The 27,971-nt window shown below is 42.6% G+C and overlaps 2 protein-coding genes, 1 long non-coding RNA gene and 1 pseudogene across 3 annotated transcripts in view; 1 reads left to right on the forward strand and 3 right to left on the reverse strand.

Annotated features, from left to right (window-relative positions):
- LOC113121849 (uncharacterized) overlaps positions 1-27,971 on the forward strand; it is a 1,077,549-nt gene that overhangs the window by 388,319 nt on the left and 661,259 nt on the right.
- Positions 1-27,971, reverse strand: part of LOC113121924 (uncharacterized) — a 308,641-nt gene that overhangs the window by 253,482 nt on the left and 27,188 nt on the right. The gene's annotated exons all lie outside the window — the stretch shown is intronic.
- The window catches only part of LOC113121854 (uncharacterized), a 957,344-nt pseudogene that overhangs the window by 223,131 nt on the left and 706,242 nt on the right, over positions 1-27,971 (reverse strand).
- LOC113121863 (NACHT, LRR and PYD domains-containing protein 12-like) lies at positions 399-27,970 on the reverse strand. The gene is given in 15 exon segments (XM_026292716.1): positions 399-1,831; positions 3,844-3,993; positions 10,016-12,591; positions 12,705-12,757; positions 13,710-13,883; positions 15,100-15,273; positions 15,723-15,902; positions 17,297-17,473; positions 20,051-20,224; positions 22,307-24,125; positions 24,218-24,408; positions 27,016-27,120; positions 27,230-27,403; positions 27,554-27,715; positions 27,917-27,970. Coding segments are annotated over 12 exon segments (3,396 nt in total). The 5' UTR covers positions 27,685-27,715; positions 27,917-27,970; the 3' UTR covers positions 399-1,831; positions 3,844-3,993; positions 10,016-12,547.

Below are 27,971 nucleotides of genomic sequence, written 5' to 3' on the forward strand. Positions count from 1 at the left end.
AAGCCTTGACCTTCCACTACCAATCGGACCGGTGTTAGCTACGGGAGCCTGCAGGTGAGACGCCGAGTAACACGCGCCTCTCGGAAACAACTTCCGGTTTCTTGCGTAATCGTGATTCAATAACGATTCGTAGTAGCAGCATCCAGGTGAGAGTAGTAGCGCCAAGAAGATCACCACAAATGACAGAAGAAGAGATACTTCCGGTTTTAGAGACAGGAAATACAGCTGCTTTTCCGTTTCAGCGCTGTAGAACTTTCTTTATTTAAAGTATAAATGAGGAAAGAAAATCAAGTCTGACTTTAAAAAGGTGTCTGACATTTTCATCACAGAATCAAAAAACTTTTTCATTTTCGTTTCTTTGTTTCTGTTTATAAAACCAAACTTCAAATAGCAAAAAGTTCACGGACCGTGAATCTTTTAGTCTTTGGATTTTCTGTCCAACAGCAGATATTAAAAAAATAAAAAACACTGGTTATTTGATTTTTGTTTGAAAATCCCAAAGTTAAAAAAATTGAAATCCAGCCCTTGTTCCGTTTTTGTCTCTTTGTTATTGTGGATTTTGTTTTGTTACATAGACAAAGGAAATCAAAGCAGCTGTTAAATTTCATTGATCCCCTTTAGACCCATGAAAAAAAGAAACGGCTTGTATTTCAATATTAGTTTTTGTCGACCAGAGCAATACGCCATTTTCCCAAACAATCAAAAATAATAATAGAATAATAATAATGAATAATCAAATAAAACCTGTAGAAAACTGAACAGCACTCCCATTAACTTCACAGCTGAACTAAGGCTGATGAGAGCCAATGAGGACCCAGTAGCAGGACTAGCTGCGTTGTGGACTCTACTTCAAATGACTTTTCTTTCCCTGAAAGATGCGACAGAGTTTTTCCACAGTCATGTCTTCCTCCCTAAGACACACTCTTTGATTGGTTCCACTTTCTCTGTGTCATGTTGAGATAAAAAGGGAAACACTCTGCTGACATTTCTAAGATGATAAAAAGCTGTTTGACTGCTTTTCTTTCTATGAGACCAAACTTCAGTCAGTCTGTAATAACACCCAGACTGGAGACCCCTGTTTTTACTGCTGGACTCAGATTTCTCATTTTACTACTTATCATTTCTCTCTTTAGTTCAGGGCCCAGAAGGAAAATTTCACTTTGGTCTTTGTTTAACTTTAACTCATTGTTTAACTCAGAGCCCTGATCCCCTGTGGTCCTAAATCTAGTCCCCTCTAGTCCTAAACCCAGCCCCATCTCATCAATAATCTGGTCTGATCTAAATTTAGTTTCTAGCCCCTCCTAGTTTTAATCTCAGCCTCAAAAGGGTCAAAGGTTAAAATCCTCATCTTTACATTACACTCAGAACAACATGAACAGGATTTGTAGCAACAACAGTTGTGGTGAGCAACTAAAGGTTAGTCCCAGATTTCAGGTCTAGACTCAGGTCCAGGTCCAGACTCAGGTCCACATCCAGCTTTATAAACAGGGTTCCCACACCTTGGTTGACTTCAAATTCAAAAAATGTGTCAACCATGTCTGTGTATGGATCCAAGTGGGAAAACTGTGAACTCTGAAGCAGCACGATCTCATCTATGAATTGACTGTAGAGTCGAATTAAGTCGTCACAGTCTTCTTCATTTACACGGTGGACATGCACAAGGTTTGTCAAAGCCTTCCTGAACTTAGTTATTCCCACACCTGCATCTTTGAAGGCCATTTTCCTTGGATCCAGGAAGGAAAGGTGAGAGACAAGAGGACATTTGAGGGGGGACTTCTCCATCAACTTCTGGACACTTAAAACCAAGAACTTCTACCTGCTCCTGTGAGGCCTGGGCCCAACAAGGACAAAGACACAAAATAGTTTCAAGTTAATATTGAAAAACAAACATAGTGATGCTCATTTCTGATGATCTCAGTTTCTGTTTAGAGTTAAATGCTGAAATTGAATGAAAACAATCTCCATATATATTGTATTTGTGTTAGAGAAATTAAAATGTTACCCTCAAGTTTATTAATCCACTTTACTTTAATGTAAGTCAAAAACACTTTTGAGTAGGGCCTGTTACCTCTTGCCTCTTCCTAAGGTCAGTCTGTTCTGACCTTCACTTTCTGATAAGACACTTAGTATCGAAACCCAGATGCTTTGCAGTTTCATGGGAAACTGCCTCCTCTTTCTTCTTCTATCACATGACTGTTTGTATCATAGCATTAAAATGATGTGCTGCCCAGCTAAGGGCCAGTGATCCTCATGCTGTACTAAGGTGCTGTGTGACTGTTACTCCTTGCAAGTAAAACTTCTATATAATCTTACCGACGTTCGTCCTCTGAGTCTATTTGTTAAAGAATTTACCTAACAACTTGGGGGCTCGTCCGGGATTGCAATATCTCCTCTTCCTTCCAGGTTTTGACCTAAAAACCGTGCAAGGGGGAGTCTTTAGACTCCTGACTGAAAGCCCTCCGCCCCGGTCCCATAAGGGAACGGTTTGGAGCATTGAGAGGCTAGGATCTGCTGTGAGGGGAGAGGAGTGACGCAATTGAACTTTAAAAGAGAGACCAGAGACGGACTCCTGTAAGGTAAGAGAATTTTAATTTGGTAAAACTGAGTACAGTCTCAGTGGGTCTAATTCGAACAAAACCGTCACCTGAGTAGAGTCTCAGGGAATCTGTGAGATTCAAACAAAACCGTCACCTGAGTGGAGTCTCAGGGAATTAGAGCCAAACAAAACCGGTGTGGAGTCCCTGGGAGTTTCTGGCTCTCTGGGAGCCCCGGGTGTTCCTGGGTCCTTCGGGTCACGCAAGCTGAGTAGAGTCTCAGTGAATTGCGGTCTCATATCGGGCTGAGGGGTTGGTGATTACAAAACGGATCATTGACTAAAAATATCATTGACTTGACTTGAGTGCTGAAATTCAAACAAAACCGAAACTTGTGTGGCCTACGGGACACTGGGTCAAACATGTTCGGGTAAAACCGAGCAGGGCTTTCAGGAAATCAGAAACTCGGGATGAACCCGTGGTCTGTGGGAGACCCAAAGTAAACTACCCCGTGGTCTGTGGGAGACCCAAAGTAAACTACCCCGTGGTCTGTGGGAGACCCAAAGTAAACTACCCCGTGGTCTGTGGGGGACCCGGAACAAAAAGGAGCCCCGGTGCGCGTCGATAGTGCTTTTGAGCATAACAAAACAGAATATTGGTACCATGGAAAGAATATAAAAACATAGAGATGATTAATGTGACATTAAGAGAGTTAAACAGCTGCTCCATCTCCTCCAATCAGATCAGATTTTTAAATTTAATTTAAAAAACAAAAAGGGGGGGGTAAGGAGCCTGTTAAAATAATAAATGTAGGCCTACAATAATTATAATAATAAATAGCAGTGAGTAAAAACAAATAGTAACTGAATATATAAGAAAATAAAATAAAATAATAAAATGGGTAATAAGAACACTAAATTAGAAGAACTAGTCACCGGTGACACTCAAAATTGATGCATCAAAAGGATCCTAAAAAATATAGAAAAATTAGAAAAATGGAAAAATAAATATGAGTTTTGGGGAAGTTAAACTGTGAGGACTGTAGAAAGTGAGTGAAGGACATAAAAAGTAAGACTAAGGGAAATCAGAAGGATCAGAGAAAAGAAGGGCTGTTTGCAGCAGAAGATATGGTTAAAGTTTAAAGTGGTTAAAGAAAGTTAGAGTGGACAGAGAGGGAGAGAGAGAAAGGAAGGAGAAAGAGACAGAAGCAAATAGAAAAACAGGTAAAAGCCTCTTCACCAACATTGTATTTAAGGCAAACTGTTGAATTTACAGATGAACAAACAATATCATGCTGTAGACAAACCACCTCATCCTTATAATCCACCACCGGCTCAGCTTCCTCCGTACGCCCAGGGAGAGGAGGGTGCTGTTGGTGAAGCAATATTTCCTCCCACAGCTCCTTCTGATCCACATTGTGTCCTAACAGAGATGAGGAATTATACTGTGCATATGGCCACTGTTCTCCAACAAAGAGCAAAAGCACAAAAGAAAGTTAGAAAAACAGCTGAAGTGTTTTTCACTGACTGTGATAATGAAATGGTTTCTGAGTGTTATTTTCAGGGGGACAAGCTATGGCTTGATGGCCGGGGCAGGGGGCGGGGACGAGGTCGTGGCCGGAGACCTGGCAGACGGCAGATAGTTGATCATGACTACTGCTACATCTGTGGAAAAGCAGGACACTGGGCCAAGAGCTGCCCACAGAGAAAGACACGCCCTGAGCACCAGGAGGGAGGAGCAGGATACTCTGCATGACTAGACAGCAAAAAAGGTCAGATGCAAAATACACACACTGAACAGAATAAAGACATATGAGACACACATCTGACTGAAGCTAACATTTTGAGCTTAGAAGGAGTAACTGAACTCATGCTGTATGAAGAAAAACCAAAAGTGACATTGTTGGTGCAAGGAGTTAAAATAAAATTCCTGTGTGACACAGGAGCTTGTAGGTCAGTTCTTAGTAATCCACCAGACAAACTCAGACTGACCACAAAAGAACACATTTTAGTAAAACATGTAGGAGCAGCATGCAGACTACAACCTGAGGAAGAGAAACTGTTCAAATTGTGGGTGAGCCCACACATTTCACTTGCTAAACCTTCAACAGCTGAGTGGAAAGATTTAGGAGCATTTGTAACCAGGGCTGAAGAGGTGGGGACCACCTGGGAGCCAGTCCCAGGTGACCCTCATGTTTTCTACAACCACACTGTAGACACTTATAGCAGAAGACTGAACTGGTGTACAATCACAATAAAAGCTAAACATCTAAGTGTAAAGAATGAGTAGAAGTGTTGACTCTAACAACAGAGGAAGAAGATCAATTAAAGGAAATTCCCTCATATTTATGGTCTACAGGAGCAGCAGATGTAGGGAAGATCAAAGGAGTAGAACCAGTTAAAATAACACCAAAAGGAACCTTCAGGCCTTTTCAAAGACAATATCCACTAAAACCTGAGGCTGCTGCAGGAATTAAACCAGTATTTGACTCATTACTAAAAGCAGGCATTATCAGAGATACCTAGAGCTCCACTGGTACCAGACCCACACACCCTGCTGAATGACGTCAAGCCCAGCTCAAAGTGGTTCACTGGTCATTGATGTGGCAAATGCATTTTTCTCTATTGAAGTTGACAAACAATGATAATTCTGGTTTGCATTTGAGTTTTCAGGCAAAAGATGGACTTGGACATGGATTCCACAGGGTTATTGTGAGTCTCCTACCATCTTTTCCCAAGTAATGTCTGCTAACATAGCTAAGTTTTCACCTCCTGCTGGAAGTCAAATACTTTTGTATGTAGATGATATTTTGATATGGTCTGAAACACAAGAACAATGCAGAACAGACACTATAGCTCTGCTTAAGTTCTAGCAGAACAGGGACACAGAGTGAGTAAGAACAAACTACAATTCTGGAAAAAAGAAGTTAAATACCTAGGACACAATCTTTCACAGCAAGGGAGAGCTCTAGACTCAGACAGGAAAGAAGCTATACTTAAAGCACCAAAACCACAAACTAAAAGACAGATGGTGTTTTTCTTAGGTATGACAAACTTCTGCAGAGCATGGATACCAAACTATTCAGAGCTGTCTAGTCCATTGTTGAAATTGATTTATGACACACCTATGGCAGCTCATGATAGAATAAAATGGACTGAAATTACAGAAAAGGTTTTTAATGATCTTAAAAAGACCCTGAGCAGCACCTCTGTTTTAGGACTGCCTAACTATGAAAAATGTTTTATGCAAACTGCTGATTGTAAAAATGGTCACATGACTTCAGTGCTGACAAAACAGGCCTATTGCTTATTATTCTGCCCAATTGGATCCAATAGTACTGCCTGTGTGTATTCAAGCTGTTATTGCAGCCTCCATGACAGTCCAAGCTTCAGCAAACATCATGTTGTTCCATCCTCTGACACTAGAGGTTCCACATGCAGTCTCTGTCCTGTTGTTGCAAAACAAGATTAGCATCCATGTCACCAGCTAAACATCTGTCCTGCATGACTACATTGCTTTCACAGCCACATCTCACTATTGAACGATGTACGACCTTTAATCCTGCTACATTAATGCCTATAGCTGAGGATGGTGGGCCACGATTGTATTGCTGAAACTGAGAATAGAGTGTTGCCCAGGGTTGACCAAACTGACACACCTTATAAAGATGCTGAAATGACAATGTCTGTAGATGGATCTTGTAAAAAAAAACAGAAATCAGATTGATCTAATTCTACAGGTGATACTGTTGTAACCCTTAAAGATGTTTTAAAGCTGAATCACTACCATCTCATTTATCATTGCAGGCAGTGAGACTTATTACCTTAACAGAAACTTCTATATTAGGAAAAGGAGAAGTAGTTAATATCTACACTGATAACAATTATGGATTTTCAACTGTACATGTGTTTGCTCAGCAGTGGAAGAACAGAGGAATGATCACATCATCTGGTAAGACCATCACACACAAAGATGCTGTTAGATGCTGTGCAGCTGCCTAAAGAGGTTACTAATTGTAAGTGTGACATAAATGTGAGGAATAGACATGATTTCTTTTGGTAGTTGTAAAGCTGACGAAGTTGCTAAATCAGTAGCACAGAAACCACTGCCTTTACAAGCTACAGTTACAGTTGAACATCCTGATGAGCAGATACTTAAAGACATGCAAGATGGTGCACCTCAAAATGAAAAAGACTTATGGATAAGAAAAGACTAAAATAGATGACAACAATATTTGGAGATGTAAGGATAACAAAGTAGTGTTACCTAGAAGTTTATTTAGATATGCAGCTGTTCTGACGCATGCTAATGTGCATACGTCAGCAGGAGGGATGGTAAGACTAGTAAACAAAGTGTTTACAACATACGGCTTTACAAACTACTCTAAAAAATTTTGTCAACAATGTGAAATATGTGCAAAAAATAATCCACAGGGACAGATTGTGACAAGAAATAGTGGGAAGTTTCCACTACCTGAATATCCTTTTCAACATATCTGCATGGATTTTATTGAACTAAATAACTGTGAGGGAAAGAAAGACTGTTTAGTGATCATTGATGCATTAACCAAATGGACTGAAGTGTTTCCAGCAAAGCATCCTGATGCACTAACAGTAGCCAAAGCTTCTACTATTATTCCCAGATTTGGAATTCCAGAGAAAATCTATTGTGATAATGACACATATTTTGTAAACCGGGTAATTAAACATCTTACTACAGTGTTACCATCTTCCTGAGTTAAAACCATTCATTAAGGAGGATGCTCACATGACTGAGACCATTGCTGATTACATGGCAAAAATGTTGAATAATAAAAATGTTGTAAATGTTGTATTAATGCACAACAGGAGGGTCCTGAGCCTGAACCAGACTCTAGAGTGACACCAGGAGACTGGGTCTTTGTAAAAATCATCAAGAGGAAGTATTGGTTTTCTCTGTGCTGGGAAGGACCTTACCAAGTACTGCAGTCTATACTCATGGTTGTGAGAATTGTTGAAAGACCTTCCTGGATTCATTTAACACACTGTAAAGAGGTAAAAGTACTGTCTGAGTAATTATGTCAAACCAGCATGGACTCACTCTAAACTCCAACTAACCTGTGGTGAAGTCTGGCTACAAACGGGGGTGGAACCAATAGGGACCACTCGTCTCAAACCAGTGAAGAAACCAACCACACCCAGGGGAATTAGGTGAGTGAGTAGAGTGACCTGGGGAGAAGACTGCTCAGAAGTACATTTTGCCATGGAGGGTCCAATATATCGACCCTGGCACCCCTTTGGACTATTTTGTGGGGTGACACTAACAATAAGCATATTGACTGTCATATCACTGACCACAGTTATGTTGATTTTGTTTCTCTTTGAGAAGGGTTTGCAACAGCCGGAGAACGCTACTGACTCCACTGATATAAGACCTGGTATCTTTTCCTCCCTTGAGAAGGAATTGCTACAGCCAGGTAATGCCATGAACAACACCAAAACCAAACCGTCCAAACCTAGGACAAAGAGACCTAATGATGTGCCCACTTTTATCTTTTGGGCCGATAAGACTCAAACTGTCCAGTTTGATTTTTCTAAAGTAGTTAACTGTGGTAATGTGTGACAGGAACAGCTAACATGAGCAGACAAGTATATTAATGTCACTAACATATGTAGGTTACACTGATAAGACTTGATCCACACAATGATCCAACAGGCAGCTGTTTACTTCCACCTGCCCTCTAGCCAGTAAACCATGTCTTTGCATTATTGATGCCACCTATTCCTGCTCTTACTCCACCGTTCCTTACACCTTATTGTGCTAATTATACCTGTTTTTGAGAAATTCCACTTCAGGGAGAAAGGTCGGTGATCTCCACTGGTGCAGCTCTACCACCAATGTGACCACTCCTGGGGCAGACTATGACCCTTCCTGGTTCACTGACCATGTTACTGCACGTGCTGACCTGTGGTGGTATTGTGGGGGAAACCAGTTGAGACCAGTGCTCCCACCTGATTGGCAGGGAACCTGTGCCCTTATACAATTGGTGATGCCATTTTATGTGTTGCCTCCGTCTGGTTCTTCCCTAGACAGCCCACACAGTGTGAAAAGAGACACTGCAGCAGCTGGCAGTTTTGATAACAGAGTATATATTGATGCCATCAGAGCCCAGAGGAGTCCCCGACAAGTATAAAGCTAGAAACCAAGTTGCAGCAGGGTTTGAATCTTTTCTGTTTTGGTGGTTAACCATTTATAAAAATGTTAATTGGATAAATTATTTGTATTATAACCAGCAGAGATTCATTAACTACACTAGAGATGCTGTCAGAGGTTTAGCAGAGCAGTTAGGTAAAACTAGTCTTATGACCTGGCAGAACCGGATGGCATTAGACATGTTGCTGGCTAAGGAGGGAGGTGTTTGTAAAATGTTTGGATCTACCTGTTGTACCTTTATTCCTAACAACACTTCCCCAGATGGATCTGTCACTCGAGCTTTACAAGGACTCCAAGCCTTATCTGAGAAGCTCGCTGAGAATTCTGGTATTGACAACAACTTCACTTCTTGGCTGGAGGGAATGTTTGTCCATTTCACAGGATGACCAGGACCCTGAAACTCCTCCAGAGCCAGTGAAGGAAGACCTGACTGTCTTTTACCGACTATGATAAATTTGTCCTAACTTCTGAACTGTAAGGCACAAATGACTCCAACATTGAAAATTCCTACAGAAAGTGATGTTGTGATGATTGTTTGCCCATAAAGACAGAAAGTTATGACATTTATTTTCTCACTTCTACAAAATATATTTTAGCGTGCTCATTACTTTATGTTTGTGATTGTGATCTTGTTGTTGTTTAATCATATTCAGGATTTATGATTTTACTGTTTTTCCTATAATAGTAATTCTGATCTTTCTGTGTGCTTCACCAGAATAATAATCATTAATGATCTGCTAAACATTTTCACATAGTAGTTATGCTAAGCATAAACAGGAGGGATGTGTTAGAGAAATTAAAATGTTTACCCTCAAGTTTATTAATCTGCTTTACTTTAATGTAAGTCAAAAACACTTTTGAGTAGGGCCTGTTACCTCTTGCCTCTTCCTAAGGTCAGTCTGTTCTGACCTTCACTTTCTGATAAGACACTTAGTATCGAAACCCAGATGTTTTGCAGTTTCATGGGAAACTGCCTCCTCTTTCTTCTTCTATCACATGACTGTTTGTATCATAGCATTAAAATGATGTGCTGCCCAGCTAAGGGCCAGTGATCCTCATGCTGTGCTAAGGTGCTGTGTGACTGTTACTCCTTGCAAGTAAAACTTCTATATAATCTTACCGAAGTTCGTCCTCTGAGTCTATTTGTTAAAGAATTTACCTAACAGTTTGTAAAGTGGTTTCCACAGGACATATCTACTAGTAATATGCACTGCAGGACTATGGGAAACTAAATAGTTTGGGTCAAATTGAATTGATTCAATGAAGTTTGGATTCAAACCCAAAAATACCTGCTGGGGATTGTTTTCCAGAATCTTCTCCATCAGGCTGTTAAAGATGTTGCTGCTCATGGTCTCATCAAGAAAAGGCAGAGACCTCAAACGTGGGTCAAGTGTAGTGCTCACATGAAGAAAGTGCACAAGTATTGAGTCAGATTCTGGGTTTGTTTTCATGAAGTCAGACAAAATGGCAGATTTGACATCTTTACCAACTGTTGGATCTGTGTCACTAACTTTCATAGACTCCAGGATGGTGTGTTTCAGTAGCATTATCACTGAAACTGTTGGCAGCTGTTCTGTGCTCAACAGAGCTGGGACCATGTTCAGTGGTTTAAGAACCTGAATGATGTCCTCAGCTACTTTTCCATCTTCATCAGACAGAGGAACAATGTCCTTTATGTTCCTCTTAACACTCCTGTCTGGAAGTGCTGAGAAAACAGCAGCCTGTTGTTCAAGGTAGAGCTCAAGCATATTCATAGCTCGAGTTCCACCTGGTGGGAACGTCCTGAATCAGCTTGTGTGGAGGCGGTCGGAGCATCTCCTGTTGGTCCTTAAGTTCTGCTGCAGCAGTAGTGCTGACCACCTTTGGCAACATCTGGTTAAGGCCCATTCCCTTGTGTGGTGCCAGATTAACTGTGTGAGCAGAACATCCAGTATTTGCTGAGAATCCGGCTGCTTCAACTACATCAACAATATTTGGAGCGTCATGTGTTGTCACAGGAATAGTGGATTTTCCATCAGCTGCAGCTCCCTGTAGTATTTCCCACAGATCATCACTTGTGTGGCTTTCATAGACAGCACGTGTCTGCAGAACAGGATGTGCAATGATCCGGTTGTCCGTAACGTGGTGCACCGTGATCCTGATGAAGGACCGAGCTGCACAGGAGGTCCACCCATCCCTAGTTAAAGCAATGAACTTTGCATCGCTCAGCTCCTCCACCAGTTTGGCTTTTACTTCGCATATTAGAAGTGTTTCCTGTCGGATAAGGAAGTTTTGGGAAACAGTTTGGACAGATGGTCTGCGCTTTATCTCCGACACACAGTCCATTGGTGGACTCCACTGGAAAACCACAATGTTCCCACTCAGGAGACTTAAATGTGTCCGGGGGTTCTGCGATCTCAACACTACAACAATGGGCAGCAGGGGGCGTGAGAGGACCGCGATACGTATTGTGGCTGGTGTTTGTGATATTGTTCCACCCCGAGATATTACTATTGTACAATTACTAGGATTTTTGACAACGCAAAAAATATCTGGATTTGGCAGAAACAATGAGATGACAGACAGACATCACATCTCCTTTTGTCAGTTTTCTTCCTAAGAAGAAGATTTCTTGTTGTCAGCCACTTTAACATTGGAAATCCACAGTTTGAACATTAGAACTGCACTGTGCTTACACACAGCTGAATAAAAAAGGGAAAGAATGATTCCATTAAAATGACTTGGACCTAAAAGTTCAATAACAACTGTCCTGTACTTCAATGGACAAAAATACTCAAAGATTCAATGACAATGTGTTGTTTTAACAGGAACTGATATTTAATTTAGTGATTCCTCTGTGTACCACTAGAGGGAGCCGGAGTACCACTACTGGGACGCGTACCACACTTTGAGAACCGCTTATTTAAATCAACGTGTTGTATAAGGCGCCATATAAATGAACGTGATGTGACTGGAGTGTCGATTGCAGAGCTGGTGCAAATGTCTCCACATCAACTCAACAGCCTTCAGGACTCACATTTCAATAAGAGCTAAAAACAGCTGGCAGCCAACATTCAATCAACATTTCTATGGACCGACCTGCTTCCGATTCCCCAAGTGCCGTCTTGTGTGTAGATCCAGCTGCTTCTCCCTCCACTTTGACAGGTTTACAACAGGCTCTGGACCTGGACAAGTGATGGTCCTTTGGATCTCTGGCCAGACTTTCTTTCTAATCTTCTTTGCTGAGCCAAATATCTGGAAACTCGCATTTTCCAGGCATCACGTTTCAGCGGTGTAGTGAATTGAAATATATACATGTATTGAACATGAAGGTTCATGATGTCTAGTTTATGAATCATGAAGATCATAAAGCATCTTAATAATTTGGGGCACCAGATCCTTTTTTGGTGGATCAACCAGTCAGTTAATGAGTAATACATGAAATCAGTCTACAATCTGAGCGAGAGTTCTCCTGATCCACTGACGTATTTACTGTGTGAAATAACATCAATGATACCAGTCAGTTGTCTTTGGAAGATTAATTCAGCTATTTCCAATATGTCCACAGGGGGAAACAGAGGGAGAACTGATCAGAGACATGAGCTGAATTAAAGAATCAAACATTAGAACAATCTAACAGCAGCTTGTTTGCAGTGGTGGAAAAGAATCTTAGAATCCATCTGGTTGGTCCTTCATTGTGCAGAACACCATGTGATTGGTGATCTGTCTGGAACTCTGTCCATTTCTGTTCTCTTCGGGGTGTTCAGTTCCCAGATTCAAGTGATTCTCCACAGATTTGGAATTTCAAGACCTGTCGAGACTTGGAAGGATCTGCAGGAACCTCAAATCAAACACAGCCTGTAGTTCTTTGGGCGCAGGTGTTTTCCTGAGCCAAAACAAAAACACAATTTAGAAAGATTTGACAATGAAATGAGCAAAAACACTTTGTAAAATCAGACTTTAAAAATTAGATGAAGACAATGTTTCAATGTTACTCACTGGATTTGTCTTTGGAACATTGAGTCACTGTTTTTTCCTCGTAGAGGCCAAACCTGTTGGAACAAACCTCAGTTAGAAGGTGAGTAAATAAATAATCAGATTCTCTTTTCCTCCTTTTTATTTCCTCCTTCTCTCAGCAGGCGTCCACATACAAGGAGTCATCAAACCCTCAACTAGCTCCAGACAATACACTGCACCACCACACATCATGGATCTGCAACGTGTGTGTTCTGTCCAGTCCCTGCTGACAATCCCATCAGATTTCTCCTCAGTTCATCACAGGCTGTAGTTTGGATTCATTCCTTCACATTATGGATTAAACTGTTCACTGCTAGAATTAGATCAGACTCAACTGAAATGATCACAAACCTTCAATTGACCTGATTTGCTGATTCAGAGCCCACATGACCTCTGACAGAAACTAGGACTCAGCCCACTGCTCTGGTCTTCACTGTGACTTTAAGGTGAACCAGGATTTGGTTCAGACTGGGATCCTGTTTGAAGACTGACTGGAGTTTTTCCACTTTGTTGATTGGCTACTGATAAATTCTCATGTGAGACATTAAACTGATCCTGCTTCAGTGGCAAGTTAGCTATAGATGACTATATTGATCAACCCAGTTTCCATGGTGACCGACCAGGCCAAAGTGAACCAGTGTTTGTTGGATTGAAATGCAGGAATTAAGCTCAACCTCAGCTGCCTGACATTGATCTGGATAAAAGACTGTTTTTGTGTTCCTGACTCACTGACTTCATCAGCAACAGTCGTCTTCACATCAACTCAAACACATGATCACAACAAGCTTCTGGCTGATCTGATTGGCTGACTGTTGTCTCTCTCTCTGTCTTTCTGTCCAATCCTGAAGCCTGTCCCTGTTCTCCTCTCACAGCTTCACTGAGAAGGTTGGAGCTTTACAGGAAATCCTGGATCTTTGCTTTGATACTGACTGGGTTTAGCCCAGTCCTGCTGAAAGCACCATGGACTGACTCCAGCCCTCTACTGACCTCAGAGTCTGCAGGCTACAGTCTGGACTCTGGACAAGATCACACAGCTGCTGCACATCTGGATCCTGCAGGTTGTTGTGACTCAGGTCCAGTTCTTTCAGATGGGAGGGGTTGGACTTCAGAGCTGAGACCAGATAACCACAGCTGGTCTTTGACAAACTGCAGCTCCACAACCTTAATAAAGAAGCAAAGACCAACTTTCTGTTTTCTTATTGAACAAACATGAACAATGAATAGAACAACACAATATTATAGATACAACACAAGTGTCAATAGAAACTGGTCCATCCAGGCTGTTATGATGAAATTAGCTGAGGTGTGAATTGATGTCACATTAACATGAAGAAGAAAGTGCAGAAAGATGAAAAATCTCTGACTTTAATTCAAAGTCATTGTGAGAAACAGGAATTTCCATGTGATGTTTTTAATTCGATTCATATGGAGTTAAACTTTCCAACATCTGGTCATGTTGGGTGGGATTGGTTCATTTGACACAGTGGTGCTCGGCCTTTTAGCCTTGCTAGTCTTGGCCCATGAGGCAGCAACAATAGCAAGGCAGGTTTTGACGCCGCGCAGCATCTTCTTTCTTTAAAGCCAAAATATTTCCACACAACTGACACACTGTTCCTCTTTGGCACTAAAGTTTCCATAGAGTCGGGTTCTGTGGAGCCCGAGGCCACTGGACAACAGATCAAGGTCCAATAGCAACATGGATCAAGGTAATGCTTTGTCTGTCAACTGATCTACTGTTTCTTACATGTTGGGACCAGAGGGTCCTCACAGGACTTTGTCCATTTCAACTGACTGAATGAGGGATTATTAGGCTGCACTAACTGGGACTCCCAACAGGTGAGTCCAAGGTCAACCACCTGCTCCAAATCCAATGGCAACATCGAAAAAGGGGCCGATAATCTAGTCCAGGACCTGTTTGGATTTCTGTGTGGAAGAAGCTGTCTGGAAGTTGAGGTTCAGCTTGTGCTTAGGGTTCACCAAGTAGTGCTTCTGGTTTGGCTTTGTCTCCAGGAAATCAATGGAAGTCAATGGAATGTCCTCTGAAGTGATGGAAACACACCTGTCTGTGTGTGTTCTCAACCATCAATATCAATGATCAAAGAAATATTTGTACTGCATCAAAGAAACTGGATCCATTTCCAAGAAATATTAGTTCAGAGGATTTTCTGCTGACACATGTGACTCTTTAGACACAATGAGACCAACTTTCTGTGAGACTCAGTCATTTGGGACTAAAGACTGAATTTAGCCTCAGAAAAATCCAAAGACAGGAAAAGAAAATCAACTTCAATAGAAGTTATGTCTGTGCAAACACTGAGTTCAAACAATAATTCAACACTAAAGATCTACAATAGGAACAAACAGTCAGTGAACTGACCTCAGAGTCTCCAGTCTACAGTCTGGACTCTGCAGTCCACCACACAGCTGCTGCACTCCTGGATCCTGCAGGTTGTTCACACTCAGGTCCAGGTGTCTCATATGGGAGGGGTTGGACTTCAGAGCTGAGACCAGATAACCACAGCTGATCTTTGACAACCAGCACTTCTCCAACCTGAATAAAGAAGCAAAGATGTGATGTTAGAAACCAAAGTTCCTCTTGAAAGTGTTGAATGTTTCAGAATGTGTTCAGAGCTGAAGAAGGTTTAGAAAGTAGAAGTTTAGAAAGTGGAAACTCCAAACAGCTGAAGCCAACAGGATGCAGGTTCAAAGCAGTCCCATCCAAAAAGGGACAAAGAGCTGTCATTAATATGAATGCCAACATGCTGCTGCTTCAATAAAGACGGAGTGACTTCAGCTCTGAAACTCTGCCAGCTCCACCTGTGGCTCCATCTATACAAACTCATGTTGTGCAGCCACATTTCTCTGAGAGGGAAAACAGCCTTTCCCATGAAGATCCTCAGTGTGGATCAGTCTAATATCAGCCTCATGTCTGCAGTTTAGTGTCAGCACAACTTTCACATCACATTCATCTCAGCACACAACCTAAACATGGGGTCTCACCTCAGGGTCTCCAGTCTACAGTTTGTACTCTGTAGTCCACCACACAGCTTTTGCACTCCTGGATCCTGCAGGTCGTTCCGACTCAGGTCCAGTTCTCTCAGATGGGAGGGGTTGGACTTGGATTTCAGAGCTGAGACCAGATAACCACAGCTGGTCTCTGACAACCTGCAGTCCCTCAATCTGAATAAAGAAGCAAAGACCAACTTCCTGTTTTCTTATTGAACAAACATGAACAATGAATAGAACAACACAATATTATAAATACAACACAAGTGTCAATAGAAACTGGTCCATCCAGGCTGTTATGATGAAATTAGCTGAGGTGTGAATTGATGTCACATTAACATGAAGAAGAAAGTGCAGAAAGATGAAAAATCTCTGACTTTAATTCAAAGTCATTGTGAGAAACAGGAATTTCCATGTGATGTTTTCAATTCGATTCATATGGAGTTAAACTTTCCAACATCTGGTCATGTTGGGTGGGATTGGTTCATTTGACACAGTGGTGCTCGGCCTTTTAGCCTTGCTAGTCTTGGCCCATGAGGCAGCAACAGTAGCAAGGCAGGTTTTGACGCCGCGCAGCATCTTCTTTCTTTAAAGCCAAAATATTTCCACACAACTGACACACTGTTCCTCTTTGGCACTAAAGTTTCCATAGAGTCGGGTTCTGTGGAGCCCGAGGCCACTGGACAACAGATCAAGGTCCAATAGCAACATGGATCAAGGTAATGCTTTGTCTGTCAACTGATCTACTGTTTCTTAAATGTTGGGACCAGAGGGTCCTCACAGGACTTTGTCCATTTCAACTGACTGAATGAGGGATTATTAGGCTGTACTAACTGGGACTCCCAACAGGTGAGTCCAAGGTCAACCACCTGCTCCAAATCCAATGGCAACATCGAAAAAGGGGCCAATAATCTAGTCCAGGACCTGTTTGGATTTCTGTGTGGAAGAAGCTGTCTGAAAGTTGAGGTTCAGCTTGTGCTTAGGGTTCACCAAGTAGTGCTTCTGGTTTGGCTTTGTCTCCAGGAAATCAACCTGTCTGTGTGTGTTCTCAACCATCAATATCAATGATCAAAGAAATATTTCTACTGCATCAAAGAAACTGGATCCATTTCCAACAAATATTAGTCCAGAGGATTTTCTGCTGACACATGTGACTCTTTAGACACAATGAGACCAACTTAGACCGGTCGAGGCAGATGGCCGCCCAAACTGAGCCCGGTTCTGCTGGAGGTTTTTTTCTTCCGTTAAAGGGAGTTTTTTCCTCTTCACTGTCGCCAAGTGCTTGCTCATAAGGGAATTGTTGGGTTTTTAGTTTTAGTTTTTGTAAAGTGCCTTGAGATGATTTGTATTGTGATTTGGCGCTATACAAATAAAATTGAATTGAATTGAATTGAACTTTCTGTGAGACTCAGTCATTTGGGACTAAAGACTGAATTTAGCCTCAGAAAAATCCAAAGACAGGAAAAGAAAATCAACTTCAATAGAAGTTATGTCTGTGCAAACACTGAGTTCAAACAATAATTCAACACTAAAGATCTACAATAGGAACAAACAGTCAGTGAACTGACCTCAGAGTCTCCAGTCTACAGTCTGGACTCTGCAGTCCACCACACAGCTGCTGCACTCCTGGATCCTGCAGGTTTTTGTTGTTACTCAGGTCCAGGTGTCTCAGATGGGAGGAGTTGGACTTCAGAGCTGAGACCAGATAACCACAGCTGGTCTCTAACAACCTGCAGTTCCTCAACCTGAATAAAGAAGCAAAGAAGGAGATCCAATGTGACACTGATGTTGATGACAATGAGGATGGTGATGATGATGATGACAATTCTTCTTCTTTTCATTAGAATAATGAGATGTACGGTGGCCGACAAGGGCAAACACGCTGCAAAACAGAAACGCTGCAAAACAGAAACGCTGCAAAAGAGAAACGCTGCAAAACAGAAACGCTGCAGAAGAGAAAACACAACGGAAGTGCGCCAGGCCGATAGGGGGACCCCGAACTGAGGGGTGCAATGAACAAAGAACTTTTACAGAGGCGAGAGAGACACATGTAGTGACATAAGCCACGTCTCATTTTGGAGGCTGCGTAATGACGCAGGTTATAGTGTTGAATTGCTTGGTATCGGATCGATACCAAATTCTGTGGTATCGCCCATCAGTAACGCTAACTCCCCTCACCGAACAGCTCTCTCTCACCCTCCCTCTCTTCCCTCCACACACACTTCTTCCCTCCTCCCTGACCCATCTCCCTCTAGCTCACCCTACCGACTCCCCAAAGAACACCCTGAACAAGACAACAACCTATAGTCATTACAGCACCTTCAGATCTCCCACCCTGCAACACACCCCGCCCCCCGCCACGTCTCCCGACGTTGTATGACATTTTGATCAAGTGAACAAATGTAACAGAACATTGTTAGCACATATTAGCACATGAGAACAACCATCAGAGGTCGCTCATTCAATTCTTTTGCAATTCAACACTATAACCTGCGTCATTACGCAGCCTCCAAAATGAGACGTGACTTATGTCACTACATGTGTCTCTCTCGCCTCTGTAAAAGTTCTTTGTTCATTGCACCCCTCAGTTCGGGGTCCCCCTATCGGCCTGGCGCACTTCCGTTGTGTTTTCTCTTCTGCAGCGTTTCTGTTTTGCAGCGTTTCTCTTTTGCAGCGTTTCTGTTTTGCAGCGTTTCTGTTTTGCAGCGTTTCTGTTTTGCAGCGTTTCTGTTTTGCAGCGTTTCTGTTTTGCAGCGTTTCTCTTTTGCAGCGTTTCTCTTTTGCAGCGTTTCTCTTTTGCAGCGTTTCTCTTTTGCAGCGTTTTTGTTTTGCAGCGCGTTTGCCCTTCTCGGCCACCGTAGAGATGAGATCAACTTAATTAATCCCTGAAGGGAAATGTAGAATGATAATAATGAGAAGAATAATATGAGAACAGTCAGAATAATAGTCTGACTATATCATGATATTATTGTCAGCACATGGGAAGAGAAGCTGCTTTCCAGCCAACAGCAGAATCAATCTAGTTGATGGCTCATACTGTCACTGTGCAGCTTTAAAGTTTCCTGCTTAAAGTTTGTTGACCCAGTTCCAAAGTGCAGCAAAACAATGCATTGAATTGTTCCTCCTTATTCTATCTGAGCCAAGGAAGCTCCCCCAGGCTCTCCTGTCTCCTGTCTCTTCCCTCTCTGCATCTTCTTCTCTGGCTTTATTGGCTGCAGCCTCAGCACAGCACAGAGGTAAAGCAGCAGCAGCAGCAGCAGCAGCAGCTCAGACACTAAACACAGCTCAACCACCTGGACACATGATTTCATCTGTGTGTCTCTGTGCTCCACATGTGCTTTCATTTCTATGGGATCAACTTTATAGAGACACTGTGGATTTGTTCTTCACAATGAGATTTGGATCAGGGAACAAACTGGGTGGACAGTGTCAGGACCAAAAGCTGCTGGCTTCAGTTCAGGAACAAAAACTACTCAAAGCTTCTTCACACAGCATCAGGATTTGAGGCCTTGGCAATGACAACAGGCTGACAACTGCTTTCTAATGGCCCAGTCCCAATGCACAGACCAGATCATGTCCTTGTGTTGGGACTGATCCCCACTGTGTCATTGGCCACTAAACACAAGCTTTGGAATCCCATTCATAGATTGTTGACAACTGACTGTGTCATATGTTTTCTCTGAGCTTCATCAAGTGAGAAAAATCAGATAGAAATGCAGAGAAAATCCAACATTATTGTCAGCAAACTGATGCTTATTGTGTGGTTTTTGGGACAAAGCAAGACCCAATGTCCACTACAGGGACGTGTTCTTCCTCAAAAAGAAAGGACTTTGTTTCTCACGTCCCAAAGTCTTCACTTCTATTCCAAAATGGAAATATTCCAACCTTTTTCCTTCTGGCTCTCAGGAGGATCAGGTCAGATATTAGTCTGGTCCAATATTGACATATTGTTGGGATCCAAACTTGGACAAACACTGGACAGTTTCAGTTGAAACAGTTTCAGCTTTGGACTGTTTCCACAGTTTGTTTAGAAACACAAAGGATTCAGAACAACTTCCTGACAGATGACATTTTTGGGACACTCTGTTCTTCAAAGCTTCTATAGAAAGAAACACATCATTATTAATATGACTATTCAATATGAGTGAACACACATTATTGAAGACAGCTCAGTGAAATGAAGTGAAACTGAAGGAATCATTCTTAGTCTGCTGAGAATAGAAGAACAATGAAAACACTGAATGGAACAACCAACATTCACAGGAGCTTTAGTTGTGGATTCAACATCTAACATCTACAATAGGAACAGTCAGTCAACTGACCTCAGAGTCTCCAGTCTACAGTGTGGACTCTGCAGTCCACCACACAGCTGCTGCACTCCTCGATCCTGCAGGTTGTTGTTACCCAGATCCAGTTCTGTCAGATGGGAGGGGTTGGACTTCAGAGCTGAGACCACGACTTCACAGTGAGTCTCTGAGAGTCCACAGCCAGAAAGTCTGTGAGGACACATATATTAGAAAAGCTGTGATTATGACAGAGACAATATATTGAGTTGAATCACTTGATGTCAAACAGGGACATGTCCTGTTGTGTCTTCACATCAGTGGTTCAGCTGATCTTCTCTCAGTGGGTTGGACATGAAATAAGAATTCTTCTCACTCTCTGTCACACTGCACACGCTTCATCTTTGTTCTGCTTTCATCTTGGACAGGAAGCAGAGAAAACTCAGTTCCTTTGGAACTTCCACAACAGGCCTGTCCCTGTTTATTCCAATGTTGGACATTTGTCCACATGTGGCAGAAAAACATCAGTGTGTGAAGAGAAACAGAAGAAAAATGTGTCCCATGGAAAAACCATTGGAAAGAAAAAGAAGAACTGTGTTCATTCACTGGACAGAGAGAAAAAAACAACAGGAACATCTGCAGCTTTTGGACTGACACCATTTGGAACAGCTCAAGAACATCTGGGACAAAATCCAGCTGCTGTCATTCTCACAATAAACAAGAGGAACATTATGGTGATGATCACCCAAGTGAAAAATCAATCTATTGTTTCAGACTTCAATTCTACTTTTAGCAGATAAAGTGTGTTCACACATTTTACCAAGTGTATTTGTGCTTGTGTTGAAACGTAGTAAAAGTACATTTTTGGTGAGTCTCCAAAGTACAAGATTAGTCAAAGAGTTACTGAGACAAAAAAAGCAGATTCAAAGTCAATGTTTGCAAAGTATATTGAAATGATCTCATTACTTCATTAGTCATTTAGCAGATTTCTTCAAAGTGCACTTTACTTTCAACAGATTTTGAAGTATATTTAGTGATATTTTCCAAAAGTCTGTTCATGGTTTGTGTTTTTACTTCAAATTGTCTCATTCTCTTCCAAATATAATACTATGCCTCCATTTAACTTGAGCTCTATTTCAGTAGACTTATTTAAAGTACACAATGTATGTGTTCCTGGCTGTGGGAAAGTGGACTCTTGGAAGTGGTCTAATTCCTGTGGACAAAGTTTCACTTCAAAATACTCTTTCATACTACATGTTTACTTCATGTATTTTGGATGTTTGGACAGAATTCTTCGGAGAACTATGCAGAATCCTGAAGATCACTAAAATCCATGTCAGTCCCATAGTGGTGCAGCCAAATAATACTTTGACCTCACTAATAGAAAACACAAACTGTTGTTCCTGTTTATTGTTATTGTTGTTACCTTGAATGACTTGTTTTGTTCCAAAGCCCTTAAATGGCTGGATTTAATAGTGTTAGAGTTCAAATCAATATTTGTTGGACTGACAGGTTTTGGACTTTGTGTAGGAGTTCAGATTATTTTCAATCCTTTTAGAACGTCTTCAAAGTGCACTGGGCTTTTCAAAGTAAGAGCATTTGAGAACATGCTGACAGGAAGTAGTGCTTTTAGTCCAACATCATTGGATTGGAATCTAAGTAAAGTATCTACATTTCAGACTCAGTGTTTGGAGAATCCATTCAGAGGGCATTGTTGGTGTATTTATTAAACACACAATGATGCTTATAGTGGACTTATATTTACTAGGAATATCAATCCAATATCATTGTGTCTTTTAATGCAATATGTTCAACTTGGTTGCAATTTAACACAAAGCCAGTGGCTCATTTTCACAACAAATACTCAAATACTTGGAAAAATATACTTTGCATACTTTTGTCACATTTCAAACCTCATTCTATTGTATTTCATACATAGTTCAAATGAGTTCAGAGTATATTTCAAGTACATTTACTTTGGCTCAAAGTCTATTAGTAATACACTGTCAGTTTAATGTCACTATAGATTTTGGACATTTGCAACAAGTCAACTTCAAATGTTTCATGTATATTTTAACAGTAGTGTAGTATTTTGGGCAGCAAAAGTACCCAATAATACATGAAAAATAGGTTTTTCATGTACTAAAGCAGATTTATACTGCAGCTTCCAGCAACTTCACTGGTTTCATTTTAACACAACTTCAAGTATTTCAAAGTATTTCAAAAGTATACTCAATATACTTTTAGAAAATATACAAAAATACATTTTTTTCACTTGGGCACATCTGGACTTACTTAGCCTTTCTGCAGTTCCTCACAGCTGGAATCAGTCTCCGTCGCCCCTGGTCTGATGTGTTGTACTTCTTCAGGTCCAACTCATCCAGAACCTCCTCTGACATCTGCAGCATGTAGGCCAGAGCTGAGCACTGGATCTCAGAGAGACTCTTCTCTGATCTGTTCCCTGACTTCAGGAACTCTTGGATCTCCTGATGGACTGAGTGGTCGTTCAGCTCCATCAGACAGTGGAAGATGTTGATGCTTCTGTCAGGAGAGATATCAACTCTGTTCATCTTTTTCAGTTTGTTGATGGCTCTCTGGATGGTTCCTGGACTGGTCTTTGTCTGACCTAGCAGGCCTCCTAAGAGTCTCTGGTTGGACTCCAGACAGAGGCCATGAAGGAAGCGGACAAACAGGTCCAGGTGGCCAGTTTTACTTTGCAGGGATTTCTCCATGGCTCCAAACAGGAAGCTAATTACGGTAAAATAAGCTTTTTTGTTTTTCCTCATTAAATTGTTGTTCTTCTCCCCCAGGAACTTCTCCAGTACCTGTGTCTTCCTGTTGGAGTAACAGTGGACCATGTAGATTGCAGCCAGAAACTCCTGAACACTCAGATGAACAAAGCAGTAGACTGATTTCTGGAAGATCACACTCTCTCTTTTGAAGATCTCTGTACAGACTCCTGAGTACACCGAGGCCTCTGGGACATCCAGACCACACTGCTCCAGGTCTTCTTGGTAGAACATGATGTTTCCTTCCTCCAGATGTTCAAACGCCAGCCTCCCCAGCTTCAGAAGAACTTCCCCGTCAGCCTCTGTCAGCTGCCGTAGACTCATCTCATGTACCTCATTGTACTTGTGCTTCTTCCTGATTGTCTGAACCAGCAGGAAGTGTGAGTACAGGTCTGTCAGGGTCTTGGGTAGCTCTCCTATCTGCTCTGTGGTCAACATGTGCTCCAGAACAGTAGCAGTGATCCAGCAGAAGACTGGGATTTGACACATGACGTGGAGGCTCCTGGATGCCTTGATGTGTGAGATGATTCTGCTGGACAGCTCTTCATCCCTGGACCTCCTCCTGAAGTACTCGTCCTTCTGGGCGTCAGTGAAGCCTCGGACTTCTGTCAGCCTGTCCACACACGTAGGAGGGATCCGATTGGCTGCCGCGGGTCGGGAAGTTATCCAGACCAGAGCCGAGCGAAGCAGATTCCCCTGGATGAGGTTTGTCAGCAGCTCGTTGGATGAGGCCTCCTGTGTGACATCAGACACCACCTTCCCGTTGTTGAAATCCAGTGAAAGTCTGCTTTCATCCAGGCCGTCAAAGATGAACACAACTTTACAGACAGCCAGCTGCTCTGCTGTGACCTTCTGTAATGTTGGATGGAAAACATGGAGCAGCCTGAGAAGACTGATCTGCTCATCTTTGATCAGGTTCAGCTCCCTGAACGAAAGCAGGACCAGCAGACTGACGTCTTGGTTTTCTGAGCCCTCTGCCCAGTCCAGACTGAACTTCTGCACTGAGAAGGTTTTTCCAACACCAGCGACGCCGTTGGTCAGAACCACTCTGATGGGTCTCTGCTGGTCAGGGGAGGCTTTAAAGATCTCGTGGCACTTAATTGGGGTGTCATGGAGGGTCTCCATCTTGGAAGTGGTCTCCAGCTGCCTGACCTCATGTTGGGTATTAACCTCTTCACTCAGTCCCTCTGTGATGTAGAGCTCAGTGTAGATCCTGTTGAGGAGGGTTCCACTTCCTGTTGGATCAGGTCCTTCAGTCACACGTTCACATCTCATCCTCAGACTGGTCTTATGTTGATCTAAAACCTCCTGCAGACCAGAGTCCACTGGAAGACAAGAAAAAGGGTCCAATCAAACAGACAGAATCTCGACTGTGAAGGACCAACTCAAATGTAGAACAATCAGTGGGTCCTACTGCTTCTGCGTCTTTCTCCACACTGGGGACAGGGACAGTCTCCTGGTGAACCAGACTGGTCCCAGTAGGAGGTGATGCACCGTCTGCAGAACCAGTGTCCACAGCTGGTAGAGACTGGATCCTTCAGGACGTCCTGACACAAAGCACAGCTGGACAGCCGCTGCTCCTCAGAGACCTGAGTCCTGGTCCTGTCCCTGTGGACATGAAGCAAACTGGGATTAGTTGAGGTGGAGACATGTTGAGTGAGGAAACTTTCTTATTGTTTGACTGGACAGAAGCTGGAAACTCCCAGCTGTCTCCCAGCTGGCTTTAAATCAGTTTTCCTCCACAGCTGAACTGGCTGATAATGAAGTTTGGAATCTGATCAACATTCAACACTGAGTTTGTCAGTTTGCAAAGGTTTGCAGCTCAACATCAAGATGATCCAGTGAGATGTTCATTGAGGGAAAGAAAGAAGAGAGAAGAAGAGAAATGTGGTGAGAAACAGAAAAAGTGATAAGACAGAAACATTTCCATGTGACAGCAGAAATAAAGTCATCAAACAATGAGACTCCTCAGTCTGAACAAAGGAGATGGAATCATTTTACTAACTCAATGAAAAAGAACCAACTTCCTTTTCCAAAGTGCATCAATGACACCACGTCTGGAAGTGGATCAATCCCTTCAAAGCTGCACAATAACAGCAGGAAACTGAAGGAGAACTGCATGTTGGAGTTTTTTGGAAGGGTTTCAACCACTGCATTCCTGATGCAACAGCAGCACCAGGGGACTGCAAACATAACGCTGGGAACAACTAGGATGTTTTCAGTCACTACCACTGTAGACACAGGCTGAGCTCTATTTAGAACAGCCAGAGGCCTGAGCTGCTCCACATGTGGAAAGATGTGTTTCTCTTTCCTCAACTGCTTTAGTTTGACTTAGTCTCATTATTATGTGTGTGTGTGTTGTCAATCGACTGAAGCATTAAAGGGACAAACTGCTTCCTGTTTGGGTCCAGGATGGGCAGAGTGTTGCTGCATTGATCCAGTCCAGGACAACAGCAAAGGGAGGTTCAGTTTGTGGAACACAGTCTCACATTAGAAGAGACAGGTTTTCTTTAATGCTGGAAGAAATCTGTGCTGTTGTCAGTGCAGCCTTATCCAGGCCTGCTGTTAAGAGGACTTTGTTTCCAGCTGACTGCACGTCTCTTTATGCTACACACTTGTGGGAAATGGACTGAAACACAAGCCTTCAGAAAGTCCAGGCAGCTGATCCTGATGTCATGACCATGTTGTTGGAGAGACCTACAGCAGGTCGTCCTGTGGCTGCAGGACTTACTACCTTCCAAGCAGTTTGGTGGAAACTTCTGTCTAAATGTCTTTGTGACATCATGAGCATCTCCAGCTTTTTTTAAAGTCTGCAGGCAGAGTCCAACAGAGCGACTGAATAAATAGGCCACAGAATCAACATGCTAGATAAGATCAGATATTAGAATTGAACAATAGCTCAGCTCATCAATAAAATAATATCTACTCTCAGTCGTGTCGTTAGACTTGAAAGCAGAACTTTGCCTGCATCGTTGGAGGAGGGGGAGGAATCTGATGTGGCACATGGAGACACAGAAAGTATTTCCATGGTAGCAGATGCAGGTGCTGCACAGACAAAGTAAATCCTTAGCCCTGCACAATAAACAATGAATGACACTGTGTTAATGCTGATACAACAAAGCTCTAGAGGGGAATCTAGAAACAGGTTGGACTGTGATAACACAGGCTGATTCAAACTGGGCTTCCTTCAACATCAACTGATCATTGATCAATTCAGAATCAATACTACTGAGACCATCTATGTTCACTGACAGAAGGGCCAGATGGTGGAGTCTGTTCCGGCCCAGACCGTGTTAGGCTTTATGAGTTTAATAATCAGTCAGAAAAGCGGCCGACAAACAGAGACACCAAACCTAAACCCTGATCAGAGAGCAGAGCATAAAGCACAGCTCTGTTTCTTTAATGGGCTGTTCCTCATTGGTGCCACAATCTTACGCATTAACATTAACGCTGCACATGTGTTTGCATCCAAAAAGCAGCTGTGTTCATTGGGACTGGTTGGCTCAGTGAACTACTGTGCTGCACAGTATTGAGCTTGGTCTCATATTCCATCCGTTGTGGACCTGCTTTGGCTGCGTAGAGTCAAAGTGACGCAGAGACATTTAATAATACTAAGAACTGACCACGTTAGCTCTGCAGCTGGAGCTGACGCTCTAGACTGGATGTTCACGTCCTTTCTCACTCGCTGTGAACTGCAGTGAAAAAACCAACCAGTCAACAGAGGTGTGCAGGGGGAGGGACCGTTACCACGGAGATGGTTTTCCACCTGGAAGCTGTGAATTCCTTCTGACGACTGCATTTAAATGCAGATGAAGAGCTTTGGTCTGTTGTTTCTGTCGGGGACTACACTAACTACTGACACGGCCTCTTAGAATTTCCAACCACAAATATGTTGATTGGTGTCAGTCGGCCTGAAATGTTTCCAGGAAACAGGTTTTTTCGGACTAAATATCTGATCCTCCAGCACAAAAGTCCGTTTTCTGCCCACAGCCTAAATTTGATATATTCTATATATATTTAAAGTTGGATATCTCCTCTCAACCATAGAGTGCAGCTCAAAGGGAAGCCAACGGGTCTCCTGCACCACAGCACTGCATTGTTTTGATTTGTTTAATGAATCACAGGAAAGGACACCTGATGTTAGTGGATCAGGATTTTGTCTTCCAGACCACAGACTCATCTTCAGCTCAGTTTACACTAGAAACTGTCTCTTACCCTGAGTCTGGGGGTCCAGGTTCTGGACTGAAGTTTGGAGGCATTACTCTGGACCTGTCACTCTTCATGCACAGACAGCTGGATCCTGCAGACCTTGGTCTCTTTCTGGGGTACCCCCCTCTGCAAACACAAACAGTTAATGTGCTGGATGTAAATGTCCATACATGTTGAGTAGTGGACTGTGTCCACTCCACATATCCGTGGACTAACAGACATTTGGACCATGGACTCATTTTCAGCACAGTTTACAATAGGAACAGGTTCTCACTTTGGGTCTGAGGGTCCAGGTTCTGGACTGAAGTTTGGAGGTTTTCCTTTGGACCTGTCACTCTTCACGGACATAGAGCTGGATCCTGCAGACCTTGGTCTCTTTCTGGGGTACCCCCCTCTGCAAACACAAACAGTTAATGTGCTGGATGTAAATGTCCATACATGTTGAGTAGTGGACTGTGTCCACTCCACATGTCCATGGGCTGACAGAGACATTTGGACCATGGACTCATCTTCAGCTCAGTTTACACTAGAAACTGTCTCTTACCCTGAGTCTGAGGGTCCAGGTTCAGGACTGAAGTTTGGAGGACGATCTTTGGACCAGTCACTCTTCATGGGCAGACAGCTGGATCCTGGAGACCCTGGTCTGTTGTCCTCTTCCCCCCCACAAAGACTCATCTTCTGTGGTCTGAGAGGGAAACCAGGGACCCTGGAGACCAGAGGAACAAACCCAGTCAGCTGTCCTCCTGTAACGGCAGCAGCTTCTTATTGATTGGACATTAGTTTGATGGAACCATCCCAGAGACACAGTGTGACTGTGACGTCAGGAAACACAAGTCTAAACCAGACTCAATCCCAACATTCATCAATGACATGGATCAATATGTGCAGGTGTCATATTAACACTCACCCTGCTTCCCACTTCCTGTTTCCTCCTTCTTCTTCTCTGTGGACTTTAAAATGGA

The sequence above is a fragment of the Mastacembelus armatus genome, chromosome 20, assembly GCF_900324485.2.
Source record: "Mastacembelus armatus chromosome 20, fMasArm1.2, whole genome shotgun sequence".
Classification (NCBI taxonomy): domain Eukaryota; kingdom Metazoa; phylum Chordata; class Actinopteri; order Synbranchiformes; family Mastacembelidae; genus Mastacembelus; species Mastacembelus armatus.